This window comes from Fonsecaea erecta (assembly GCF_001651985.1).
Source record: "Fonsecaea erecta strain CBS 125763 chromosome Unknown Scaff3, whole genome shotgun sequence".
Taxonomy (NCBI): Eukaryota; Fungi; Ascomycota; class Eurotiomycetes; order Chaetothyriales; family Herpotrichiellaceae; genus Fonsecaea; species Fonsecaea erecta.
The window spans coordinates 921804-939671 of NW_017387246.1; the positions used below are offsets into that span (position 1 = coordinate 921804).

At 56.0% G+C, this 17868-nt stretch overlaps 6 protein-coding genes across 6 annotated transcripts; 3 read left to right on the plus strand and 3 right to left on the minus strand.

Moving 5' to 3' along the window:
* Positions 1 to 155: 155 nt before the first annotated feature.
* On the minus strand, positions 156 to 2219 carry AYL99_03575 (hypothetical protein; the record flags this gene model as incomplete). The annotated part of the gene is made up of 3 exons (XM_018835089.1): positions 156 to 606; positions 699 to 1075; positions 1164 to 2219. The coding sequence occupies 3 exons, from the start codon at positions 2217 to 2219 to the stop codon at positions 156 to 158; spliced, it is 1884 nt and encodes a 627-aa protein (XP_018694739.1).
* A 547-nt stretch (positions 2220 to 2766) lies between these two features.
* Positions 2767 to 4897, plus strand: AYL99_03576 (hypothetical protein; the record flags this gene model as incomplete). Its single annotated transcript, XM_018835090.1, has 5 exons — positions 2767 to 2861; positions 2922 to 3010; positions 3069 to 3561; positions 3613 to 3843; positions 3901 to 4897. 5 exons carry the CDS (start codon positions 2767 to 2769, stop codon positions 4895 to 4897), a joined length of 1905 nt encoding a protein of 634 aa, XP_018694740.1.
* Positions 4898 to 6594: 1697 nt separating this feature from the next.
* On the plus strand, positions 6595 to 8868 carry AYL99_03577 (hypothetical protein; the record flags this gene model as incomplete). The annotated part of the gene is made up of 1 exon (XM_018835091.1): positions 6595 to 8868. The coding sequence occupies one exon, from the start codon at positions 6595 to 6597 to the stop codon at positions 8866 to 8868; it is 2274 nt and encodes a 757-aa protein (XP_018694741.1).
* Positions 8869 to 9700: 832 nt separating this feature from the next.
* AYL99_03578 (hypothetical protein) lies at positions 9701 to 11005 on the plus strand (the record flags this gene model as incomplete). Its single annotated transcript, XM_018835092.1, has 1 exon — positions 9701 to 11005. One exon carries the CDS (start codon positions 9701 to 9703, stop codon positions 11003 to 11005), a length of 1305 nt encoding a protein of 434 aa, XP_018694742.1.
* A 1295-nt stretch (positions 11006 to 12300) lies between these two features.
* On the minus strand, positions 12301 to 14820 carry AYL99_03579 (hypothetical protein; the record flags this gene model as incomplete). The annotated part of the gene is made up of 6 exons (XM_018835093.1): positions 12301 to 13326; positions 13380 to 13436; positions 13497 to 14077; positions 14134 to 14325; positions 14386 to 14419; positions 14491 to 14820. The coding sequence occupies 6 exons, from the start codon at positions 14818 to 14820 to the stop codon at positions 12301 to 12303; spliced, it is 2220 nt and encodes a 739-aa protein (XP_018694743.1).
* A 1806-nt stretch (positions 14821 to 16626) lies between these two features.
* AYL99_03580 (hypothetical protein) lies at positions 16627 to 17782 on the minus strand (the record flags this gene model as incomplete). The annotated part of the gene is made up of 2 exons (XM_018835094.1): positions 16627 to 17188; positions 17244 to 17782. The coding sequence occupies 2 exons, from the start codon at positions 17780 to 17782 to the stop codon at positions 16627 to 16629; spliced, it is 1101 nt and encodes a 366-aa protein (XP_018694744.1).
* Positions 17783 to 17868: the final 86 nt, after the last annotated feature.

Sequence of the window (17868 nt, forward strand, 5' to 3'; positions counted from 1 at the left end):
TCCTACGTAGGCTGCCAGGTGAAATCAATGTAAACGCGCTATGCCTGGACCAAACGCGCCGACGATAGTATCAAAACCCTTCTCCACAGACGCCAGGGAAATGCAGATACTCGCCCCGTGGTGGTGGCCGTGAATAAATGAACGTTCGACAACATTCACTCGGCAATAACGGCAATTCTGCCATGTCTGACCTCTTCCGTCTCCCGTTCTCCTTCTTCCTGCTCCTCCTCCCCGCCGTCACGCACACCGCCTTCTCCTCTCATCTCTTTCCCGAACCTGGCCGCTCCCCCCTCCTCCTCGTCGGCCTTGCCGTCGTGGTCGGCCCGACTGCGCTGCCTCTCGAGGTCACTCTTGAGCGAGTCGAGGAAGCGGGCGGCCTGGGCGGAATACTTGCAGCGGCGGCGGATGGCGGCGCCGTAGCGGTAGAACAGGATGGGGAACGGGAGGCAGGCGAGGGCGATGAAGCCCGGCACCGCCGAAGCCCAGTGCAGGCCCAGGTTGTTGTACATGTAGGTGGCGAACAGCGGGAAGACGGCGCCGAACGTCGACCGCATGATCGAGTTGCCCGCCATCACCGAGGCGGAGTAGATGACGTATGAGTCGATTCTGTATCGAGGGAGTGAGGCTTGCGTTCGCATAGTACCCGTAGTAATCGTAGATGGAAGAGGAGTAGAAGTGGAGGTGAAAGGGTTACTTACAGATAATTGACACAGGACATGAAAATCAGAATAAAGCCGATGCCGAACGGCACCCCCGCCAGGATGGGCACGATGAAGTGGATGCTGGGGTCGGCCGTAGCGGCGAACCAGGCGAGGCCGACGACGGTGACGACGCCGCCGACAATGACGGGCGGGAGCCGGGCCTCGGGAGGCGCAAAGCCACCGTGGGCAGCGTGGATGCGGGCGTAGCGTTTGTTGTCCAGGATGATCAGGCCGACGCCGGACAGAATGCCCAGCATGATGCCGAGAAACGCCAGCCCTTCCTCGCCGGCGTTCCAGCCGTAGCCCTGTTGAAAGATGATGGGGAAGGCGGCGAAGCACAGATATAGTGTGCCGTAGACGACGGACATGTAGGTCTAGGTTTGTTGCACAACTGTGAGCTTTGGGGCCAGGTTATACGAGGTATGGTGTCTGGGTTTCCTGAGAGATACCAAAGATACATACCGTAAGAGCCAGCACAATCGGCTCTCGGAATAAAAGTGCCCATGGCCGGCTGAGCGACCGCTTGACCAGGTCCTTGAAGACCAGCGGCTGCACGATGTCGATTTTAGTCATGTACGTCTTGCCTGTCACCTTGGACAGTAGCTGCGCCCTCCGCCGCAGGAGGATCGGGGCGTATGTCTCGGGCACAAACACCAGACCCAGGAAGGTCAGGATGCCGGCGTACAGGGCGAGAAAGCCAAAGAGCCAGCGCCACCCCGCCGCCGGGCTGAGGAACCCTCCGACAGCGGGACCCAAGGTTGGACCCAGAAAGGGCGCCGCCGCATACACGGCCTGGGCGACGCCGCGCTCTCGCGCGTCCCACATATCGGACAGCTGGCCGGCCGGGATGACGAAGACGGCCGACCCAAAGGTGCCGCAGAGCAGGCGGAACACGATCAGGGTCGCAATATTTTGTGCCGTGGCACACACGGCGGTCCAGACAATGTAGAAGGCAAGAGCCACCAGCAGGATGTCCCGTCGCGAGATGGCCTCGGCGAGCGGCGCCCACAGTAGGGGCCCGATCGCGAAGCCCATCACCATGAAGCTCAGCCCGAGCAGGAAGACCTCAGTACTGCAATGGAACTCCCGGATGATGAGCTCGGCGGCACCTGTGTACGCCGACGAGGCCAGCGACACGCAGAGGGTCATGAAGGCAAGCAGGATGGTCATCCAACATTTGAACCAGATGCCAAAGGTCATGGGGTTCTCGGGGTCATGATCCAACCACTGCACAATGTAAGGGTCATCGGAGGTTCCGCCGCCGCTATATCTGGCCGCGACGATGTCGGCAAAGTCGGTCACTCGTCTCCGCCATGGTCGCCTCCGCAGGGTGTACTGGGACCAGTCCGTCGTCGTCGTCGCATCTTGCTCGATGGAGGTGGGAGAGGGCGTATGGCTCTCTCGGTCGATGGTACTGCTGCTGCTCTCTTTGATGTCCACACCGAGGGGCTTTTCGTCGACTGGGACGGATATGGCTGGAGCGGGCTCAACCCGGGGACTCGCGGGGGGGAAAACCATGTCGCGGCGATTGTCAGACCTCGAGCTAAAAAGGCTGGCAACGCATTTACCAGGCCATTCACCGCGAAAAGCGGGAGGAGGGAAGTGCTGCGTCCTTTATTCGAGAAGCAGCAGAGCAACAGGACAGCAGGCATCTCCACAAACCTGGCATTCGTCCGCCAGATTGCATAATGTGCCGACAGCAAGCCTTCGGGCTCGCAGACAGAAACCCTTGTAGGGCCCGAGTCTGGCGTCCAGTGTATAGAGACCCTTTCTCCAGCGTGCAGGAAGAGGAAACGAGGTTAAAACAGAGTCGGTTAGCATCACGGCTCGAGACGCACTATTCGACCACCTTGGCCCGGATATTCGGCTCGTTCGGTTGAGTTTTTGTACCCGTGTCCGAAGGGACCCTCCCAGCTGGTCCCGCTCCCAAGGCGAAGATGAGTCGACTTGTCAATTATTAAGACAGGTCCACAGGGGCCTTAAATGACTTCTTATGCACCGGCTCCGGTGTTGAAAACTGTCGAGCATTGTTTGCTTGCGTGTGCTCCCTGAAACCAAGACGAAAATGACCGAGGAAAGAAAGCACGCCGCCTGTAAGGAGTGCCGCGAGAAGAAGCTGCGCTGTGTGCCCAGCGACGACGGCGGCGATGCGTGCAATAGGTGAGCAGCCTCAGACCGGGTACTCGTTCAGGTTCCCTTTTCTTTCGGTGGCTGTTTTAGTGATGATTGGTGCTTGGCCACAAGGTGTTCACGATTAGGAAAGCAATGCCAAGTGCCTGAAGTCAAGCAGCGCAAGCGGAAAGCCCGGTGTATGGCATATCTCTGCCCCGACTTCTCCGGAGTATCGGTTGCTAATAGTCGTGGCAGTGCGTGGTCGAGTGGAACAGCTGGAGAGCAGCTACTCAGAGATCCTGTCGTTGCTGAGAAGCGAGAAGACTGCCGGTGACACCAACGGCATGGCGGCCATGTCCAACTCGACGCCATCCTATACAGACTCCCAGCTGTCTCAGAACGCCAGCCTAGTGTCGCCTTCCGGATTCCACTCAGGCCAGTCTGATGCTACCAACAACTTTCTGCTCGACATTCCCTCAGACGAGTGTGAGAAGCTGATGAGCGACTTCCGGCGCATGTCGTCTCACCACTTCCCCTACGTCCTCATCCCAGAGCCGTGCCCGGTTGCCTCGCTGATGGAGGAGAGACCGATGCTTTACCAGGCCATCCTCGTCAGCACCACATGGCGGAACCCCGCTCGGCAGTCTGCATTGAAGGACAAGTTCCTCAGGGACCTCGGAGACAGGTACTTCATCAAGTCAGAGCGGTCGCTGGATCTCCTGCAAGCACTGATTGTATATTTTGGCTGGTACGTGCAGACCTTCTTCGCCGGGCTCAATCACCACTGACTCTCGTCCAGGTGCCAATGGCATGCTTACCCGGTTGCCACCCAAGTCTACAGGCTTGCCTCTCTCGTGGTAGCTTTGGCTGCAGAACTAGGCATCGACCAGAAACCGATGAACGTCACCCAGCACGACATGATTGTCGGCTCGAATATTACCCTCACACAGTGCAGCGAAGCCGTGTCGTCGAAGTTCTGGAGCTACGAGGCTCGAAGGGCTTATATGGGAGCGTACACCATCTCGACTTTGTAGTAGTTGACCCCTTGTTGCCTCGTGTGGGAGACCTGCTAACAACTCGCGTTTAGTGGTTGTATCATGTTCCGAAAGCCTTGCATCTTGACTTACACGCAATATCTCGAAGACTGTGCCGCGTCTTTGGCCGCTGACCCACAATATCCGTCGGATACCACCCTCATCCATATGATTCGCACTCTCCGTGTCGCCGAGGAAATCACTTACACATTTGATCACGGCTCCAAGGAGAAAGTCGGGGAGCTCAATGATGAGAAGATCGCGCTTCTGGTCCGGGCATTGTCGAAACAGATCGAGGACTGGAAAGCCGCCCTGCCGCCGGGTGCATTTAGCATTGGTAAGCCACTGCCGGTCCGTCTAGAAACTGGGCTCCTCGCTCATTCTATATCGGTCATTCCAGGTCGTCTTCAACGCTTCTACTATAGTAGCAAAGCATATATGCGCGAGGTTGGTCTGTATGGCCTGCTCCAGGGACAGGTACCGTCGGCGACCCGCGTATCCATCATCTACGACTGCTTCCACTGCACCATGAAATACCTTTCGACGGTTGTCGACTGTCCACTCGACGAGATGGCCGACTGGACCGCGCTAGACTGGCGCGCCATGAACTTTTTAATCATGCTCTCCACCAAGTCGTCGATAGTTCTCGACTCGGCGTACGTGAGCACCGAGGCGTCCCAGCGGGCTGCGTGGCTGGGCAAGGTCCTTGACATGCTGTGTGAACGGGCTCAAGAACTACACCGTCTCAAGAATGATAGTTGCAGCTATTTTCAGAAAATTTCGAATGAATGGGCCAACATGAAGACGTACCATCAAAGTTGTCTCCAGAGAAGCCTCTCATCCTCGACCGCAACGAACAATGCCCAACTGTCAACACAACTACCTCCTCCTCCTCCTCAACAACAACAACAACATCAACAACAACATCAACACCAACATATCAGCACTCCCTATGTGGACACCGCGTTTGGTATGGACCCGTTTAACGAGATGTTCTGGGCCGGGTTCGCCGAGTCGGAGCCAGGCCTTGGCGGCGTCTTCCCAATGTAAATTTGACGCAATTGGGAGATAGAGGCAAGCCACTGTCTTCTGTCATAGTATCTGATTTGAAGGCGTCCACAGTCGGTTGGCGCTCCGAGCACCTACTCAAGCGTCCTCCTGTGTATGGATTCTCGTGTGTGCTCAGACGGACTACCACCTAATTCGTTTGCCTTGGGGCATTTTAATGATCACACACCCACGTTCAACTGTGCAAGGGAAAAGTTGAAAATTCCGGCATGAAATTGGTGACATTGTGACCGTGATGTCAAACACGAGACCGTAGTGGAGGGGGTACAAAGCTGGATTCGACTCTTTTCCACTGTCTTCTTACTCAACGTCACTCAGATCATCCATATCCTCGAATACGCTGCCGTCTTTGGTTCCACGAGATCGGTGTATAGATCTCAATCAGTACCAACATCCCGCATGGACGGAATGTGTTTAAGAACGACCATCCATTTTGCATACGGTCATGATCGGGTCATCGACAGCCGATGTTGGATCAGGAAGTGCTGTGGATGGGACGTCGGAGAGCAGTTGGCCAGTGCCCCCTGCGGGTTCTGTTGCCCTGAAAGTGGCTAACTGGGATCGGGCTCGACATCGGAGAGGGGAAGAGATTCAGCATCCAGTGACCTGATCAGGTTGTTCTGGGTGGGTGCATTGACTCGAGGTCGACAAGCTCTCCAAATTGCACCCTTCAAGCTGGGTGTCAGGACCGGCGGTTGTTGCGAGTTTTCCAGTAGGCAAGAAGGAGCTGTTTCTTCAACCGTCAGAGCCAGCCGTGGTTCTGAAAGGCCCGTACATGGCGGGCGATTCGATCTCGGATGCTCGCAGATGAGGAAATGGCTTGCCCCAGCAAAGAAGGAGAAGCCGCCCAAAGGGATGAAGTGGTAATAGAATCTGACGTGGATGAAGACGCGTCGCGTCTTCGAGGCCCCAAGAAACGCGCCAAGGTCTAGACACCGTCGCGAAAGCACGTGCCACCGATGAACGACAATCTGAACTCCTGTTCTACTCTTTCATTGTATGCCTCCCTCGGTACTGACATCTGATAATACCACTGCTTTTGCCCTCCAATCTAATGTTGCCTTCCTCTTGGAGTCTTGTGGAGATCTGGCTGCTTCATGCATATGTGGCGTGAGAAAAACTAACGTGGAGTGACTGGTGACAGGAAATGAATTCAGCCATTCCAGGGAACTACCACGTTTCCCATACGATGTGCTTGATCGCCTTCGGCCGTTACTGAGATGGCGGGAATCATGTTCGTCCGCTTCTCAGGCGCTTTTGGGCCCTCGTTGGCTCCCAGCGTCCTGGGCGACTTTCTTGGCTGTCTGCCGTTGGCTATGCTGATGCTGTTGTCATGAGAGACCCGAATCTTGGTTGCTTGGGAGCTCCAGACATGCCCACATATTCTCACAAACGTCCGTAGGTGGGTATGTGCTACGTCCGAGCAAGATGGCGCGTAGAATATGGGAGGTATATATCCATGGCAACTGCGGGCGTCGGATTTTTTTTAAATCATCATTATCTACATCTGTCTGGACAATTACCACTCGTGTCCCATTGCGACACGATTCAACTTTGACCTGGAGTTCCCACACCAAGTGCATTACACGATTCAGCGTCGAAGCAAATCTCTGTGTCTGAACTTTTGATCTGGTAACTTCTCCGCTACTCAAATCTCTGTTTGAGTGTCAATAAGAGCCATGCCTCAAGAATGGGATGCGATCGTCATCGGCTCGGGGATCGGTGGGATGTCGGCAGCTGCGCTGCTGGCAAAGGTCGGTGGAATGAGGGTGTTGGTGCTCGAGAAACATTCTGAACGCGGAGGTTTGACGCACATCTTCCGCCGTGACGGGGCGAGTTGGGATGTTGGGGTCCACTATATTGGCGGCATGGAGCCTGGTTCAACGATCCGCGGGCTCTTTGACTTCATGTCAGGCAAAGCTCTTGACTGGAACCCTATGCCCGATGATTTCGAACGGTTCGTGTACCCAGGGTTGGACTTTTCCGTACCTTCGGACAAGCATCGATACGAGGAGCGACTGGTCGAACGCTTCCCCGAGGAAGCCTCTGCGATTCGGCAGTACTTTGTCGACGTCAACACAGCGGCCGATTGGCATACGCAGGGAACTATCCAATCTATATTACCCTGGCCGTTCAACTTTCTGTTGGGGCAGTGGCGGCGTTGGCTTACTTCGCAGAAGGCACTGCAGACAACGGGTGACTATCTCAATCAGCACTTCAAGTCAACAGAGCTCAAGGCTTTGCTTGCCAGCCAATGGGCTGACTACGGCGTTCCCCCGGGTGAGAGTGCCTTCGCCTTGCACGCGTTGGTCGCCAGGAGCTATTTTCGAGGAGCTTGGTTCCCGAAGGGTGGAGCGAGCCGTATCGCCCGAACATTTGAGGTGGGAATTGAAGCCGCTGGTGGCGCCGTCAAAGTATGCCAGAACGTCACGGCGATACTCACCCGAGACACGCACGTCGTGGGTGTCAAAGCCATTGATGGCCAGGGACCCGAACCAACCGAAGTCATCTATCTGGCACCCATTGTGGTTTCGGATGTCGGTGCGGGAGTGACTTATAATCACCTCCTGCCCACCGACGGCGTGATTGGCAAAAAAACGGCAGAAACCCGCAAGCACTTGGACCAGCTCGAGGGCGGACTCTCTGCCGTGACTCTCTATCTTCGACTCACTGATCCTGTCTCAGCCCTGGGCATTAAGGGGGAGAACTACTGGATCAATGCGACGTTCAATCACGACAACGTTGATGCCCAAACAGAGGCAATCCTCGCAGGTCAGGCTCAGCATGCATTCATGTCATTTCCGTCAGCCAAGTCTGGGGACGACCGTTTTCACACCGCCGAGATCCTGGCCCTGGTCAAAGCGGACGCCTTTTCTGCCTGGCGTGGGACAAGCCGCGGGGCCAGGGGAAAGGAGTATATGGAGCTCAAGAATCGGATCTCACAGGGTCTCTTGAACTTGGGAGATAGTGCTGCTCCGGGGCTTAAAGAAATGGTGAGCTACTCCGAATTGTCAACGCCGCTGTCGGTGGAGGACTACACCTCCCACTCTACTGGCGCCATCTACGGGTTTAAAGGGACCCCACAGATCTACGCCTCATCAGTCCTATCTCGAGCATCGCCCATCGCAGGCCTGCAGATCAGTGGAACCGATGCATCGAGCCTTGGCGTGGCCGGGGCGCTGATGGGTGGTGTGGTGGCTGCCAGCCGAGTGTTGGGGCCTTTCGGCTTTGTGCGCATCATGCGGGCGTCCCGTCGCGTCGCTCCCGCGATTGACCTGCCATTGACGGCGGAGACACACTCGCCGGAGAAGAAGCGCGCCGTCCTTGTGAGCAAAGCAGCCCTGACGCCATTCATCTGGCGACTTGACTTCGAACTCGACGAACCCATCTTCTCGGCACCTGGGCAGTACGCCCAACTGCAGGTTGCACCCTTTGAGTGGCGGAGCTATTCGATCGCACAGGCCGAGAAGAAACGTTTGACACTGCTTATCAGCACACGCACTGGCGGTGACGGCTCAATCTTCACCAGCCATGTCGAGCCCGGCAAGGAAACAGAAGTGGAACTGCCATTCGGCGCTTTTCAGCTGCGACGTAATGCCCACCGTCGGGTTTTCGTGGCCACTGGCACTGGCATCGCACCATTACTGCCCATGTTTGTATCGTTGGCGGCTTCCGGTGACCTGGAATCGGCCGAGCTGCTTTTCGGCTGCTATCACCAGGAAGATGACATTACGCGCCACTTCAAGCCTCTGCCACGAACCACAGTCTGCGTTGACGGCGATCCATCTGCAGAGGGCGTGTTCCATGGGCGGGTAACGGATATCCTGGCCAACCTCCAATTCGAGCCCGCCACGACCGACTTCTACCTGTGTGGTGTTCCAGCCATGATGGACGCCTGTCGCACGATTCTGGCCCACGCCGGCGCGATGCAGGTGCTGACGGAGCCGTTTTGAGGAACACGATCATCTCTATCGCCATCGATCTGGTGCCGGCGACATGTTTGATACGAACGTCGATAACGATGTGGCCAGTATGAGGAAGGCTATGTCGTTTGGTACTGTGACTAGCAGATAATGGGGACAGCAATATCTGTGGCAAGAGAGGAAGGATTTTGGTAAGTGGACGCCATTCAGGCGGCAATGTACTGTAATCGGATAATCTGTGTATACTAGTTCGGAGTCCTTGATCCAATCAATGCGCAGCGTGTTCACAATGGTGCTTACTGGTACATGATGTCGACGCCCCCGCCATGCACTTCCCCCTTCCCACCATGGCGAGTTCGGGGCTGCAGAAGACACTGCCTATGTGGTCAGATACTATCTTTGAACCCAATTACGGCCTTCAAGGGATTCAGGGCGCAGGATTCCACTGGTGAGCGTGGGATATAAACTTAGAAAATTGGCGTCTGATCTCATCGCGGTGAATCCACTTGGCGCTCGCCGCAGCGTCGCTATCGTGAGATTCAGCCTCACTAGCCCCTTCTCGTCGATTTGCAGCAACCCGCCACTTCTGTCTCATCACTATTCCTCATCGGTCGCTTCTATGTACCCATATAGCACAGTACAAAACTCCCGGCAGGATCCCTCGTTCTCATTCTCTCCTCAAAGATATGGCTTCCTGAAGAAGCGACGCGTGACACCTTTGACGCGATCACAATAACAACGCCGGTGATTACTCTCCCTAGATCTCCGAGGCAGGCATTCCAAGACCAACCCTTCCTTCCTCGATCCCTCTCCACACTGATCAAGCATCTCGGGCTCTATGTCTGGTCCTCCACCAAAACCCATGGCTGCCAGCGGCGGTGGCCCCATGGTAGGCCCCAATATGGCTGCGGCAGCCAGCATGGTGCAAGGCGGCGTCAACAACCTCACGACGCTGTCCAGTAGCTATCTCGACCGCTTCTTTCCGCCTCGGCAGCGCCAGCAGTGGAAGGCCACGCTGTTGAAGTTCGCCACTGAACGGCCCTACCTAGCGAGTTTCTTGCTCAGCCAGACCGCCATCAGCGGCCTCCCGCTCGTGCTCTTCGGGCTGATGACGGTGACGGTCTTTATCTTCGCCCTGCTGGCCGGTGTCCTGGTGGTGCTGCTGGGGGCGTTGTTGTTCGTGACGGCCGCGGCGGGATTTTCCCTGATCATCCTCTTGCCGACTTTGTTCTTTACTACCGGAGTGGGTGCGTTCGTCTGGCTTTGCGGCATCGGCTTGTATTTTGTCTTCCAATGGATCAATGACAAGGACGCTTCAGGCGCTCAAACCGGTTCCCCAGCGCCAGCCGCCGTGCCCGTCCCCGTGCCCGTACGATCGAGTGGTCCTGGAAATACGCAAAACGTCAACGGTCCTCCCGCCAATGCGCCGTCTAGGCCTCCCGCTCCGAACAATCCGCAGGGTCCTAGTGGCAATCCCGCTGGTGGACCGCCTCGGCCGACCGGTCCAAACAATGGTCCAGGTCCCAACGGTCCCCCGAGACCGACCGGCCCTCCGAATGGTCAAGGAAACCCAGCCGGTGGCCAACCCAGACCGAACGGCCCTCCCAATCCTCAGGCAGCCAATGGAGCTCCACAGGGCGGTCCAAGACCAAATCCGGGCCCAAACCCGAACATGAACCCGAACCAGAATCCAAATATGGGACAGCAGAGGCCGCCTCCGAACAATGGACCACCGCCGCAGCAACAGCAACAACAACCTCAGCAACAGCAACAGCCAAATGGAGCAGCACCGGTGAACAACACCGGCAACGTTAACGGCGTCGTCAACGGTGTCAACAACCCCAACAACGGTCCTCCTCCGAATGGTGTCCCTAACATGAACAACAGCAACCTCAACCCTGGTAACGGCCCAGCAAACGGCATGAACATGCCGAATTCCCCTCCCCAGAGGAAACCGGTGGGGAGCAGACCCCCCTCGGTGAGCCCCGGCCCGAGAATGCCGCAGGGAGATGGGGGAATGCAGCAACAGGGCATGCAGCAGCAGGGCATGCAGCAGCAGGGAATGCCCCAGGGAGCTCCTGCTCCGGCCCCGAGCCCGACTCCCGCCCCGATTCCGCTACCCATCGCCGTGGCGAATGCGATGGCGGAGCCAGTTGAAGGGCAATGAGCAGAAACAACACCTCGGCGCGATAGTCTGGTATGGAGGCGAAATTTCCCGCTTATGGGGTTACAGGCGATTCGAGACTTTGGTGGCAAGATATACCATGTGGTAAGGTCAAGGCTACTTGGTCGATGATCTGACCCGCGATTCATTCGTCTCGATCACGGCCTGTCTACCTATCTATATGCCTTGTCTGCCCGGTTACCCGAGAATATACCGTATCTAGGGGTACACAGGGGAATACATATTCCCCCGCGAGAAGAATCACTGTTTACATTCCGTCCGAGACGGCGAAAAAGGAGAGGGAAAGGGTGCTCGCTACCATGGCCACCAAAGCCCAAGGCCGGCCGGGTCTCATTCGACAAAGAGGCAGTTTCCGCCTCCACAGCTGACACCTCTGCACCCGACGTGGTCAGGGCGAAAATTCCGTTTTGGAGTTTGAGGTTGGGATCAGGGCGGGATTCGATTGCGTTGTGTCGCGTAGCGTTCACAGCGAGGTGTTCATGGAGTCTAGTGTAATGTAGTGTAGTGCAGGGCATTGTCAACAACATGCCTCAGCCAAGCGATTGACTGAAACGGGCGGGGGTTTGATACAGATAAAAGGGTTTTCACGCGAGCGAGCCGCCAGGATGATGAAAAGATTTTTTTTTTTAAAAAAAAAAGACAAAACGACAAGAAAGAAGGGGGGAAGGGAAGAAAAGCTCTTTCTGTTCTTGAACTATATCAATATCGTTCATTCATTCACATTGATTGATATCGGGGTCTTTGACTCGTTCTGTTGTTGTTTTTGATGTCTACTGCGGCCATAGGACAAGACGAGATGGGAGGTGTTTACTATAGTCATTCAATGCAGGAAGACATGTCTATGAGCATACGTCTCTATAGAGAGAGGGGGGGAGAGAGAAAGTCAGAGAGGGTGAAAGAGGAAAATCCCTGTCCACGGCCCATATCATTTAATATCCTGATCTTCATTAGCGACCGACTGTGTCTTATTTTACCCGTCCAGGTTCCTAACGCACGGCGGCCATCACCGATCCAAACGCTTGTATACTCGTATACTCTAATATATAGGTAGGTGTAGGTACAGTAAGTGTATAGGTGCATTGATGCGGGCGAGGATGAGGGATATCATCTCAGCTCGGAAGCGGATGGACAAAGGAGATGATGGAGGGCAGAAGAGGTGTGTCTTTAGGAAATACAGTCACAGATCCAACCCCCCTCCCAAACAAAAGGATCCAAGGTATTCTGTGGACATGTATCGACGCACACGCGTGCTGCCACCGGCCCTTCAGACGTCATCATCAAGACGGATCCAGCGGGAAGCGGTTGACGAAGCGGAACGTCTTCAGTCCGGCCTCAAATGCGGTCACGAAGGGGCCGAGGTCCGTCGAGTTGAGGGTGTAGACGCCGGGACCGGGGGGGATGTTGGCGACGGAAGGGCCGAAGACGGTGGCGCCGCCGCCGCCACCAAGGGAGGCCACGGGTTTCCCCCAGCGGTAGGCGTCGAGGACGATCTGCAGGGGGCGGGCGGCTGGGTAGAGGGCGGAAGAGGAGGCGTTGGTGGTGGTGAAGAGCGCGTCAGTGCCGCTGGCGACGATGACGCCGTCGAAGCCACTCGCGTCGGCGGCCGAGTAGGTCTGATTGACCAAGTCGGAGAGCACCTCGCCCACGATGACAGGGAAGGCGCCGACCTGGGCGAACGACTGCGCCAGCGACGTGGCCTGGGCCAGGGACGCCGGGGACGACACGCTCGCCAGGATGCCGACGTTGAGCGCCGCGATGGTCGGTAGCGAGTAGTTAAAGATGGACACGAAGGCGGTGCGGTTGTCGTTGTAGTAGGTCGGGTCGGGGGCAGGGGCGGGCACGTCGAGGACGAGCGCCAGCCGCACGGCCAGGTCGTTGTCGACACGATTCAGCTGGGTGATGACGTTCTGCTTGACAATGGGCGACGTGACGTGCGACGCCTCGAAGCGCATGGCGTTAACCAGGAACTGCTGCTCGGCGGGCGTGAGCGAGTTGTAGAACAGCCGTGGCTGCGACCAGGCGTCGGCGAACGTGGGGGACTTCTCGCGCACCAGGTTGCCGCCCACCGTGCGGCCGGGCGTCGTGAAGAACCCGCTGCCGACCGTCTGGTTGGCCTGCATCGGGGAGCCGTTGTTGCCCGTGTTGGGCGTGTAGGCGTCGACGTTGAGCGGGATGTAGTTCTGCGCCGCCCCGTCCCGGTTGTTGTTATGGATCGGCACCCGGGGCCGGTTGATGGGCAGCTGTTCGAAGTTGGGGCCCCCGTGGCGGTTCAGTTGCGTGTCGAGGTACGAGTAGATGCGTCCCTAGTGGGCAAGGAGGTCAGTTGGCTGCTTAGAACCGCAGCATCTTGACGTACCTGCAGTAGAGGATCTTCGGTGAAGTCGATCCCACGGACGATGTGGCCCGGTTGAAACTATCGCTGGAGTAAGCTTTGGCTCTTCTCGGAATGCGATCAACTGGTAATAGCAATTACCATGATCTGTTCCGTCTCGGCAAAGTAGTTGCGAGGGTTCTGGTTCAGAGTCATCTTGCCCAGAATGGTGACTGGCACGATCTCCTCTGGCACGAATTTGGTCGGGTCGAGCAGGTCAAACCCAAAGCTGAGCTGGTCCGACTCGTCCATGATCTGGACTCCGAGTTCCCACTCTGGATACTGGCCGGCCTCGATGGCGTCCCACAGATCCTGCCTGTTCGAGTCGATGTTCTTCCCAGACAATACCTGTGCTTCTTCCCACACCAGGCTTGCCTTGCCTTGTAGGGTTTTCCAGTGCCACTTGATCAACTTGGTACTGCCGTCGTCAGTCACAAAACGGAACGTGTGAACTCCAAACCCGTCCATGTGCCGGAAAGATCGGGGGATACCATAGCCGGCCATCGCCCAGAACAGAGTATGCAAGGCAGAGGGCTGTTGACTGAAGTAATCCCATGCCGTGGTGTGGGCGGTACCGCCCTGTGGAATTTCCCTGTCAGGCTCCGGCTTTACGGCATGGATCAGATCTGGGAACTGGATCGCGTCCTGGATGAAAAAGGGGGCGATGTTGTTCCCGACAATGTCTGACACAAATTACCATTTGAATGTATATACGGGCAATATTCTGCTTGGGGCCTACCAAAATTTCCGGCATCAGTATAGAAACGAGTGGCAAAGCCATGGACGTCTCGGACTGCGTCTGGGCTGCCTCGACTACCTGCAACGGTAGAAAATCGAGCAAACATGGGCGTCTGTTTCCCTGCTGCAGAGAGAAATGAGGCGGCTGTGATGTTTGACCAGTCGGCATAGCTCGTGAAGACACCATGAGCTCCTGGTGCGCGAGTCAGCAACCTGTAAAGTCCAAAACCTTCAGCTGAGGACCGCAACGTACCGGCACCTCGCGCATGGACTGCTCTCTCCGGAACCTAGATACAGACATAGATGATTTCTCAGCACGTCCACATCTACATGCCAAATTCCCTTCGGTATAACTCACCCGTTCATGATCAAAGTGCTGGATCTTCTGTCTGAACATAAAATCCTCCAGAAGGGTTGGTCCCCGGATTCCGGCCTTCAGGCTTTCTTGGTCCTGAATTGGCCCTCCAACGTCCGAAGTCAAGTACACGTCGGTATCATTGAGCGTGAACTGATCAAGAAAAGTGTCGACCGGGGCCGTGCTGTTGTCACCGGAACTCTGTCGTTTCACGTGGGCCTCTGCCTCATGCGCAGATGACTGCTCCTGGAAACCTTGTCCACCTTGCATATAGGGGCAAGCAGCCAAAGTCCCCTGAGCCAGGCAGATGAATGCAACCGTGACACCAGCCATGGCCGGCACAGTAAGGAGGTTACGGAGCGGAGAGCGCATGATGAGAAGGAAGGGGTTGCACGACGTGATCTCGGGAGTAACTGCTTGGACTCACATCGAAATTCCATCAAAGCCACTGCCTCCGCCATAGTGGTTTATATACGAATATGTCAGAACACCCCGTCTCCTGCGGGCATTCGTCGCCTCGAAAACGTAAACCAGGCTGCCGCGCCACGATGCACAATGCGAGAGGCCCCGCAACGACAATCAGGTAGCGCAAGAGAAATACCACCTTCTGTCAGCACGCCTCGGCCAACTCTGCAAAATCTCGGAGACGAGGACCACGATTGTGATGGCGACCTACCTAGAAATGTCTGTTAATGGAGCAATTGGTCGGCAGTGAGGCTGAAATGGATGTTCCGCCTTATGCGCGTGGTACCAGGGCTTTGTTGTGCAATCGCCTCCTCTCAGGAGCCCTGGGGCAAAGCACCTGAGCTTTGGTCGACGAATTGGGAATTCCAGATTGCTAATCCTTGTAGACTACCCTCGGCAGAGTAGGGGGGAGCGAGGGAAGCGTGCATTCTGTTCACTGAGTTGTGCAGGGGACTTCCAAGAGTGGCTCATCTTCGTTGTGTCATCCGGTGGAACACATGTGAAGCGTTCTTGACTAATTGAAGTCTTGCTAATGCCATTTCTCGTTCGCTATGCTCGATCAAGTAAACCTCAGCGACGGAGAGGAGCCAGATGGCATTCGCGTCGGATATGAGAGCGGCACTCAACCCGTCGCCGGCGAGTTGTAGCAAATCGATTCAGAACAGGTGATCGTGAATCTCTGACGTGGGAATGGTGGACCTCCTGATAGCCTTGTGCCGTGATTCGGCGAATGTTCGTTGAATGAGACAGAGACATCCAAGCTCCTCGTCAAATGCTCTCTTGTCTCAGTCGCTCGAAGTCGTCCGTAGACAGCCTCATGAGCATCCTTCTCGGCTGCCGGAAGCATTGAAGATGCCGCGTCCCACTTTGGGGCCCAGTGACATGTTCTGTGGAGATAGTGAGAAAGCTTCCATGGAGACCCTCGCGGCCGCTGGGACGAGCAGGAACGAGGAGAGGAGACATTATGCCATCGACGTGCAGCAAGATCGTGTCCCTCTTCAGGCCAGCAGTTGGAAATACGCACAAATATCTCTCAGGATACGCGACACACAGGGGAGTCAGACGACGCCTTGTCTGACAGATTGCATATCGCTGAAACTCCGCAGCACGACGCACTCCAATGCTTGTGGACGCCTGGGCCATTGATCTTTCTCATTCGGCGGAGTTTGCTCAGGTGTCCTCGTAAAGATGGATTTCTCTGGCAGATGTGGAGGCAGCATGTCGCGTGTCATCCACAGGGCGGCGAGAGATTTCTGCATGATGTTTGGGATGAACCCCTGCTCGATGTCAGATGTGGAGAGTCTACAGTAGCTACCCAACAGACGAAGCGGCGAGCAACACAGGCAGGGATAAGTGACATGCAATGCAGCATCAGCATTGGTACAATACGAGGATCGACGTGGACAGCAAATACCGATGGTCTGATGTTGATGGAGCCTCAACACGAGGGATCACAGTACCCGAAGCATGTTAGAAGATAAAACTAACCATGCCCAATTGAATGATCCTCTGCACTCGTAAGAATGAAAGGTTCCTGCTCGCCATTCATATGATCAACCCAAGAAACAATCTCTGCCTCTGTGTAAACTCCGTGAAGCCCGTTGTCCCAAGCCCATTGCGTTCATACCATACTCGTCGTCATCGTCAAGGGTTCCCTGTCCTCCTATGTCTTCGTCAAACACCCATGGTAAAATCATGTTCGATTCCTGGCGTCACGCTCGCCATGAACTTCAAAAACACGACCAAATACTGGTCCACCCGGATTGCCACCTTCTCGCTCTCCTCTTCCTTACTGTCTTGCTCGTCCAACACCTCCCATTCGTCTCCGGCACCGCCATTGGCTGCCTTTACACCTGCTTCGTGACCGCGCTTCTGCTCAGAGATTTTGAGATTTGCAGTATCATCAATCAAACCCTCCATTCCCGAGACATTGGCGGCGGCGCCGGTGGCTTTCTGTTTTTCCAGTCGAAGCTTCAAGGCCACGTCCGCACGGTCAAGGAGGATTTTCATCACGCTGGCATGCTTGCAAGGATGAATGCTCGCCATCTTCACGCTGTTGTCGAAGAACGGGAAGTCCTCCAGCGTGACTGTTTTGTCTTTGTAATCGCCGACGATGTCTTCCATCATGAGGTGTGGTGGGAGAGGCTCGCTGGGGGAGAGGTACCCGGAGAGGTACATACGTGGGGTCCGGTAGTAGGGCGTATAGGTGATGTAGAGGGTATATGTTCGAAGAGGTCTGGAACTTGAGTCAGTGTTTAAAGCCTTCTTGAACAGGGTCTGAGTATACCTACACAGATGTCCCGTCACCCTTATCTCTTATGATAGCCTCATTGTCATCGTCCTCATCCTCCATGTCCGGGATTTCCTCGTCCTCGTCTTCCTCGGTGGCCTTTTGGCCGAGTTGTCCGCTCTCGCTCATCGTCCTCACTTCCGCCCTCAACCCTTCTTGTTCTTTTTCCGTAGTTCCCCCGGTCCTCAACCAGCCATCGTCTTGACCACCACCGGTCTCTTCGTCGGGTCCGCCGAGAAACCCATCTCTAACAAGATCATCTGCGGCGCCGTGTCCACCAGCAAAGTTCTCATCCAACCGTCTGTGACACGGGACACCTCTTGTGACGAGGAATTGCTTGTTGGCGGGCAGATAGCTCACCCGCCGTGCAGGACTGGAGGCGTCCGACCAGGACCAGGAGGGGAATTTGTAGACGAGGTAATCTCCCGCCAGGAGGAATTCTTCGGGCGTGATTTGGCCCGTACTGCGAAATGTAGAAGTGTGCCGGATAGGGGCGTAACGGTCACGAAGTTGATCGAGACCGGAGCGGAGGTACTGCATCGTTGGACTCGAGAGGACGTTGGTGTTCTAGCCCGGGGCGGGGTTGTTTGAGTGAGTGAGCAGATGAATTGTTGAGGACGGTCGGG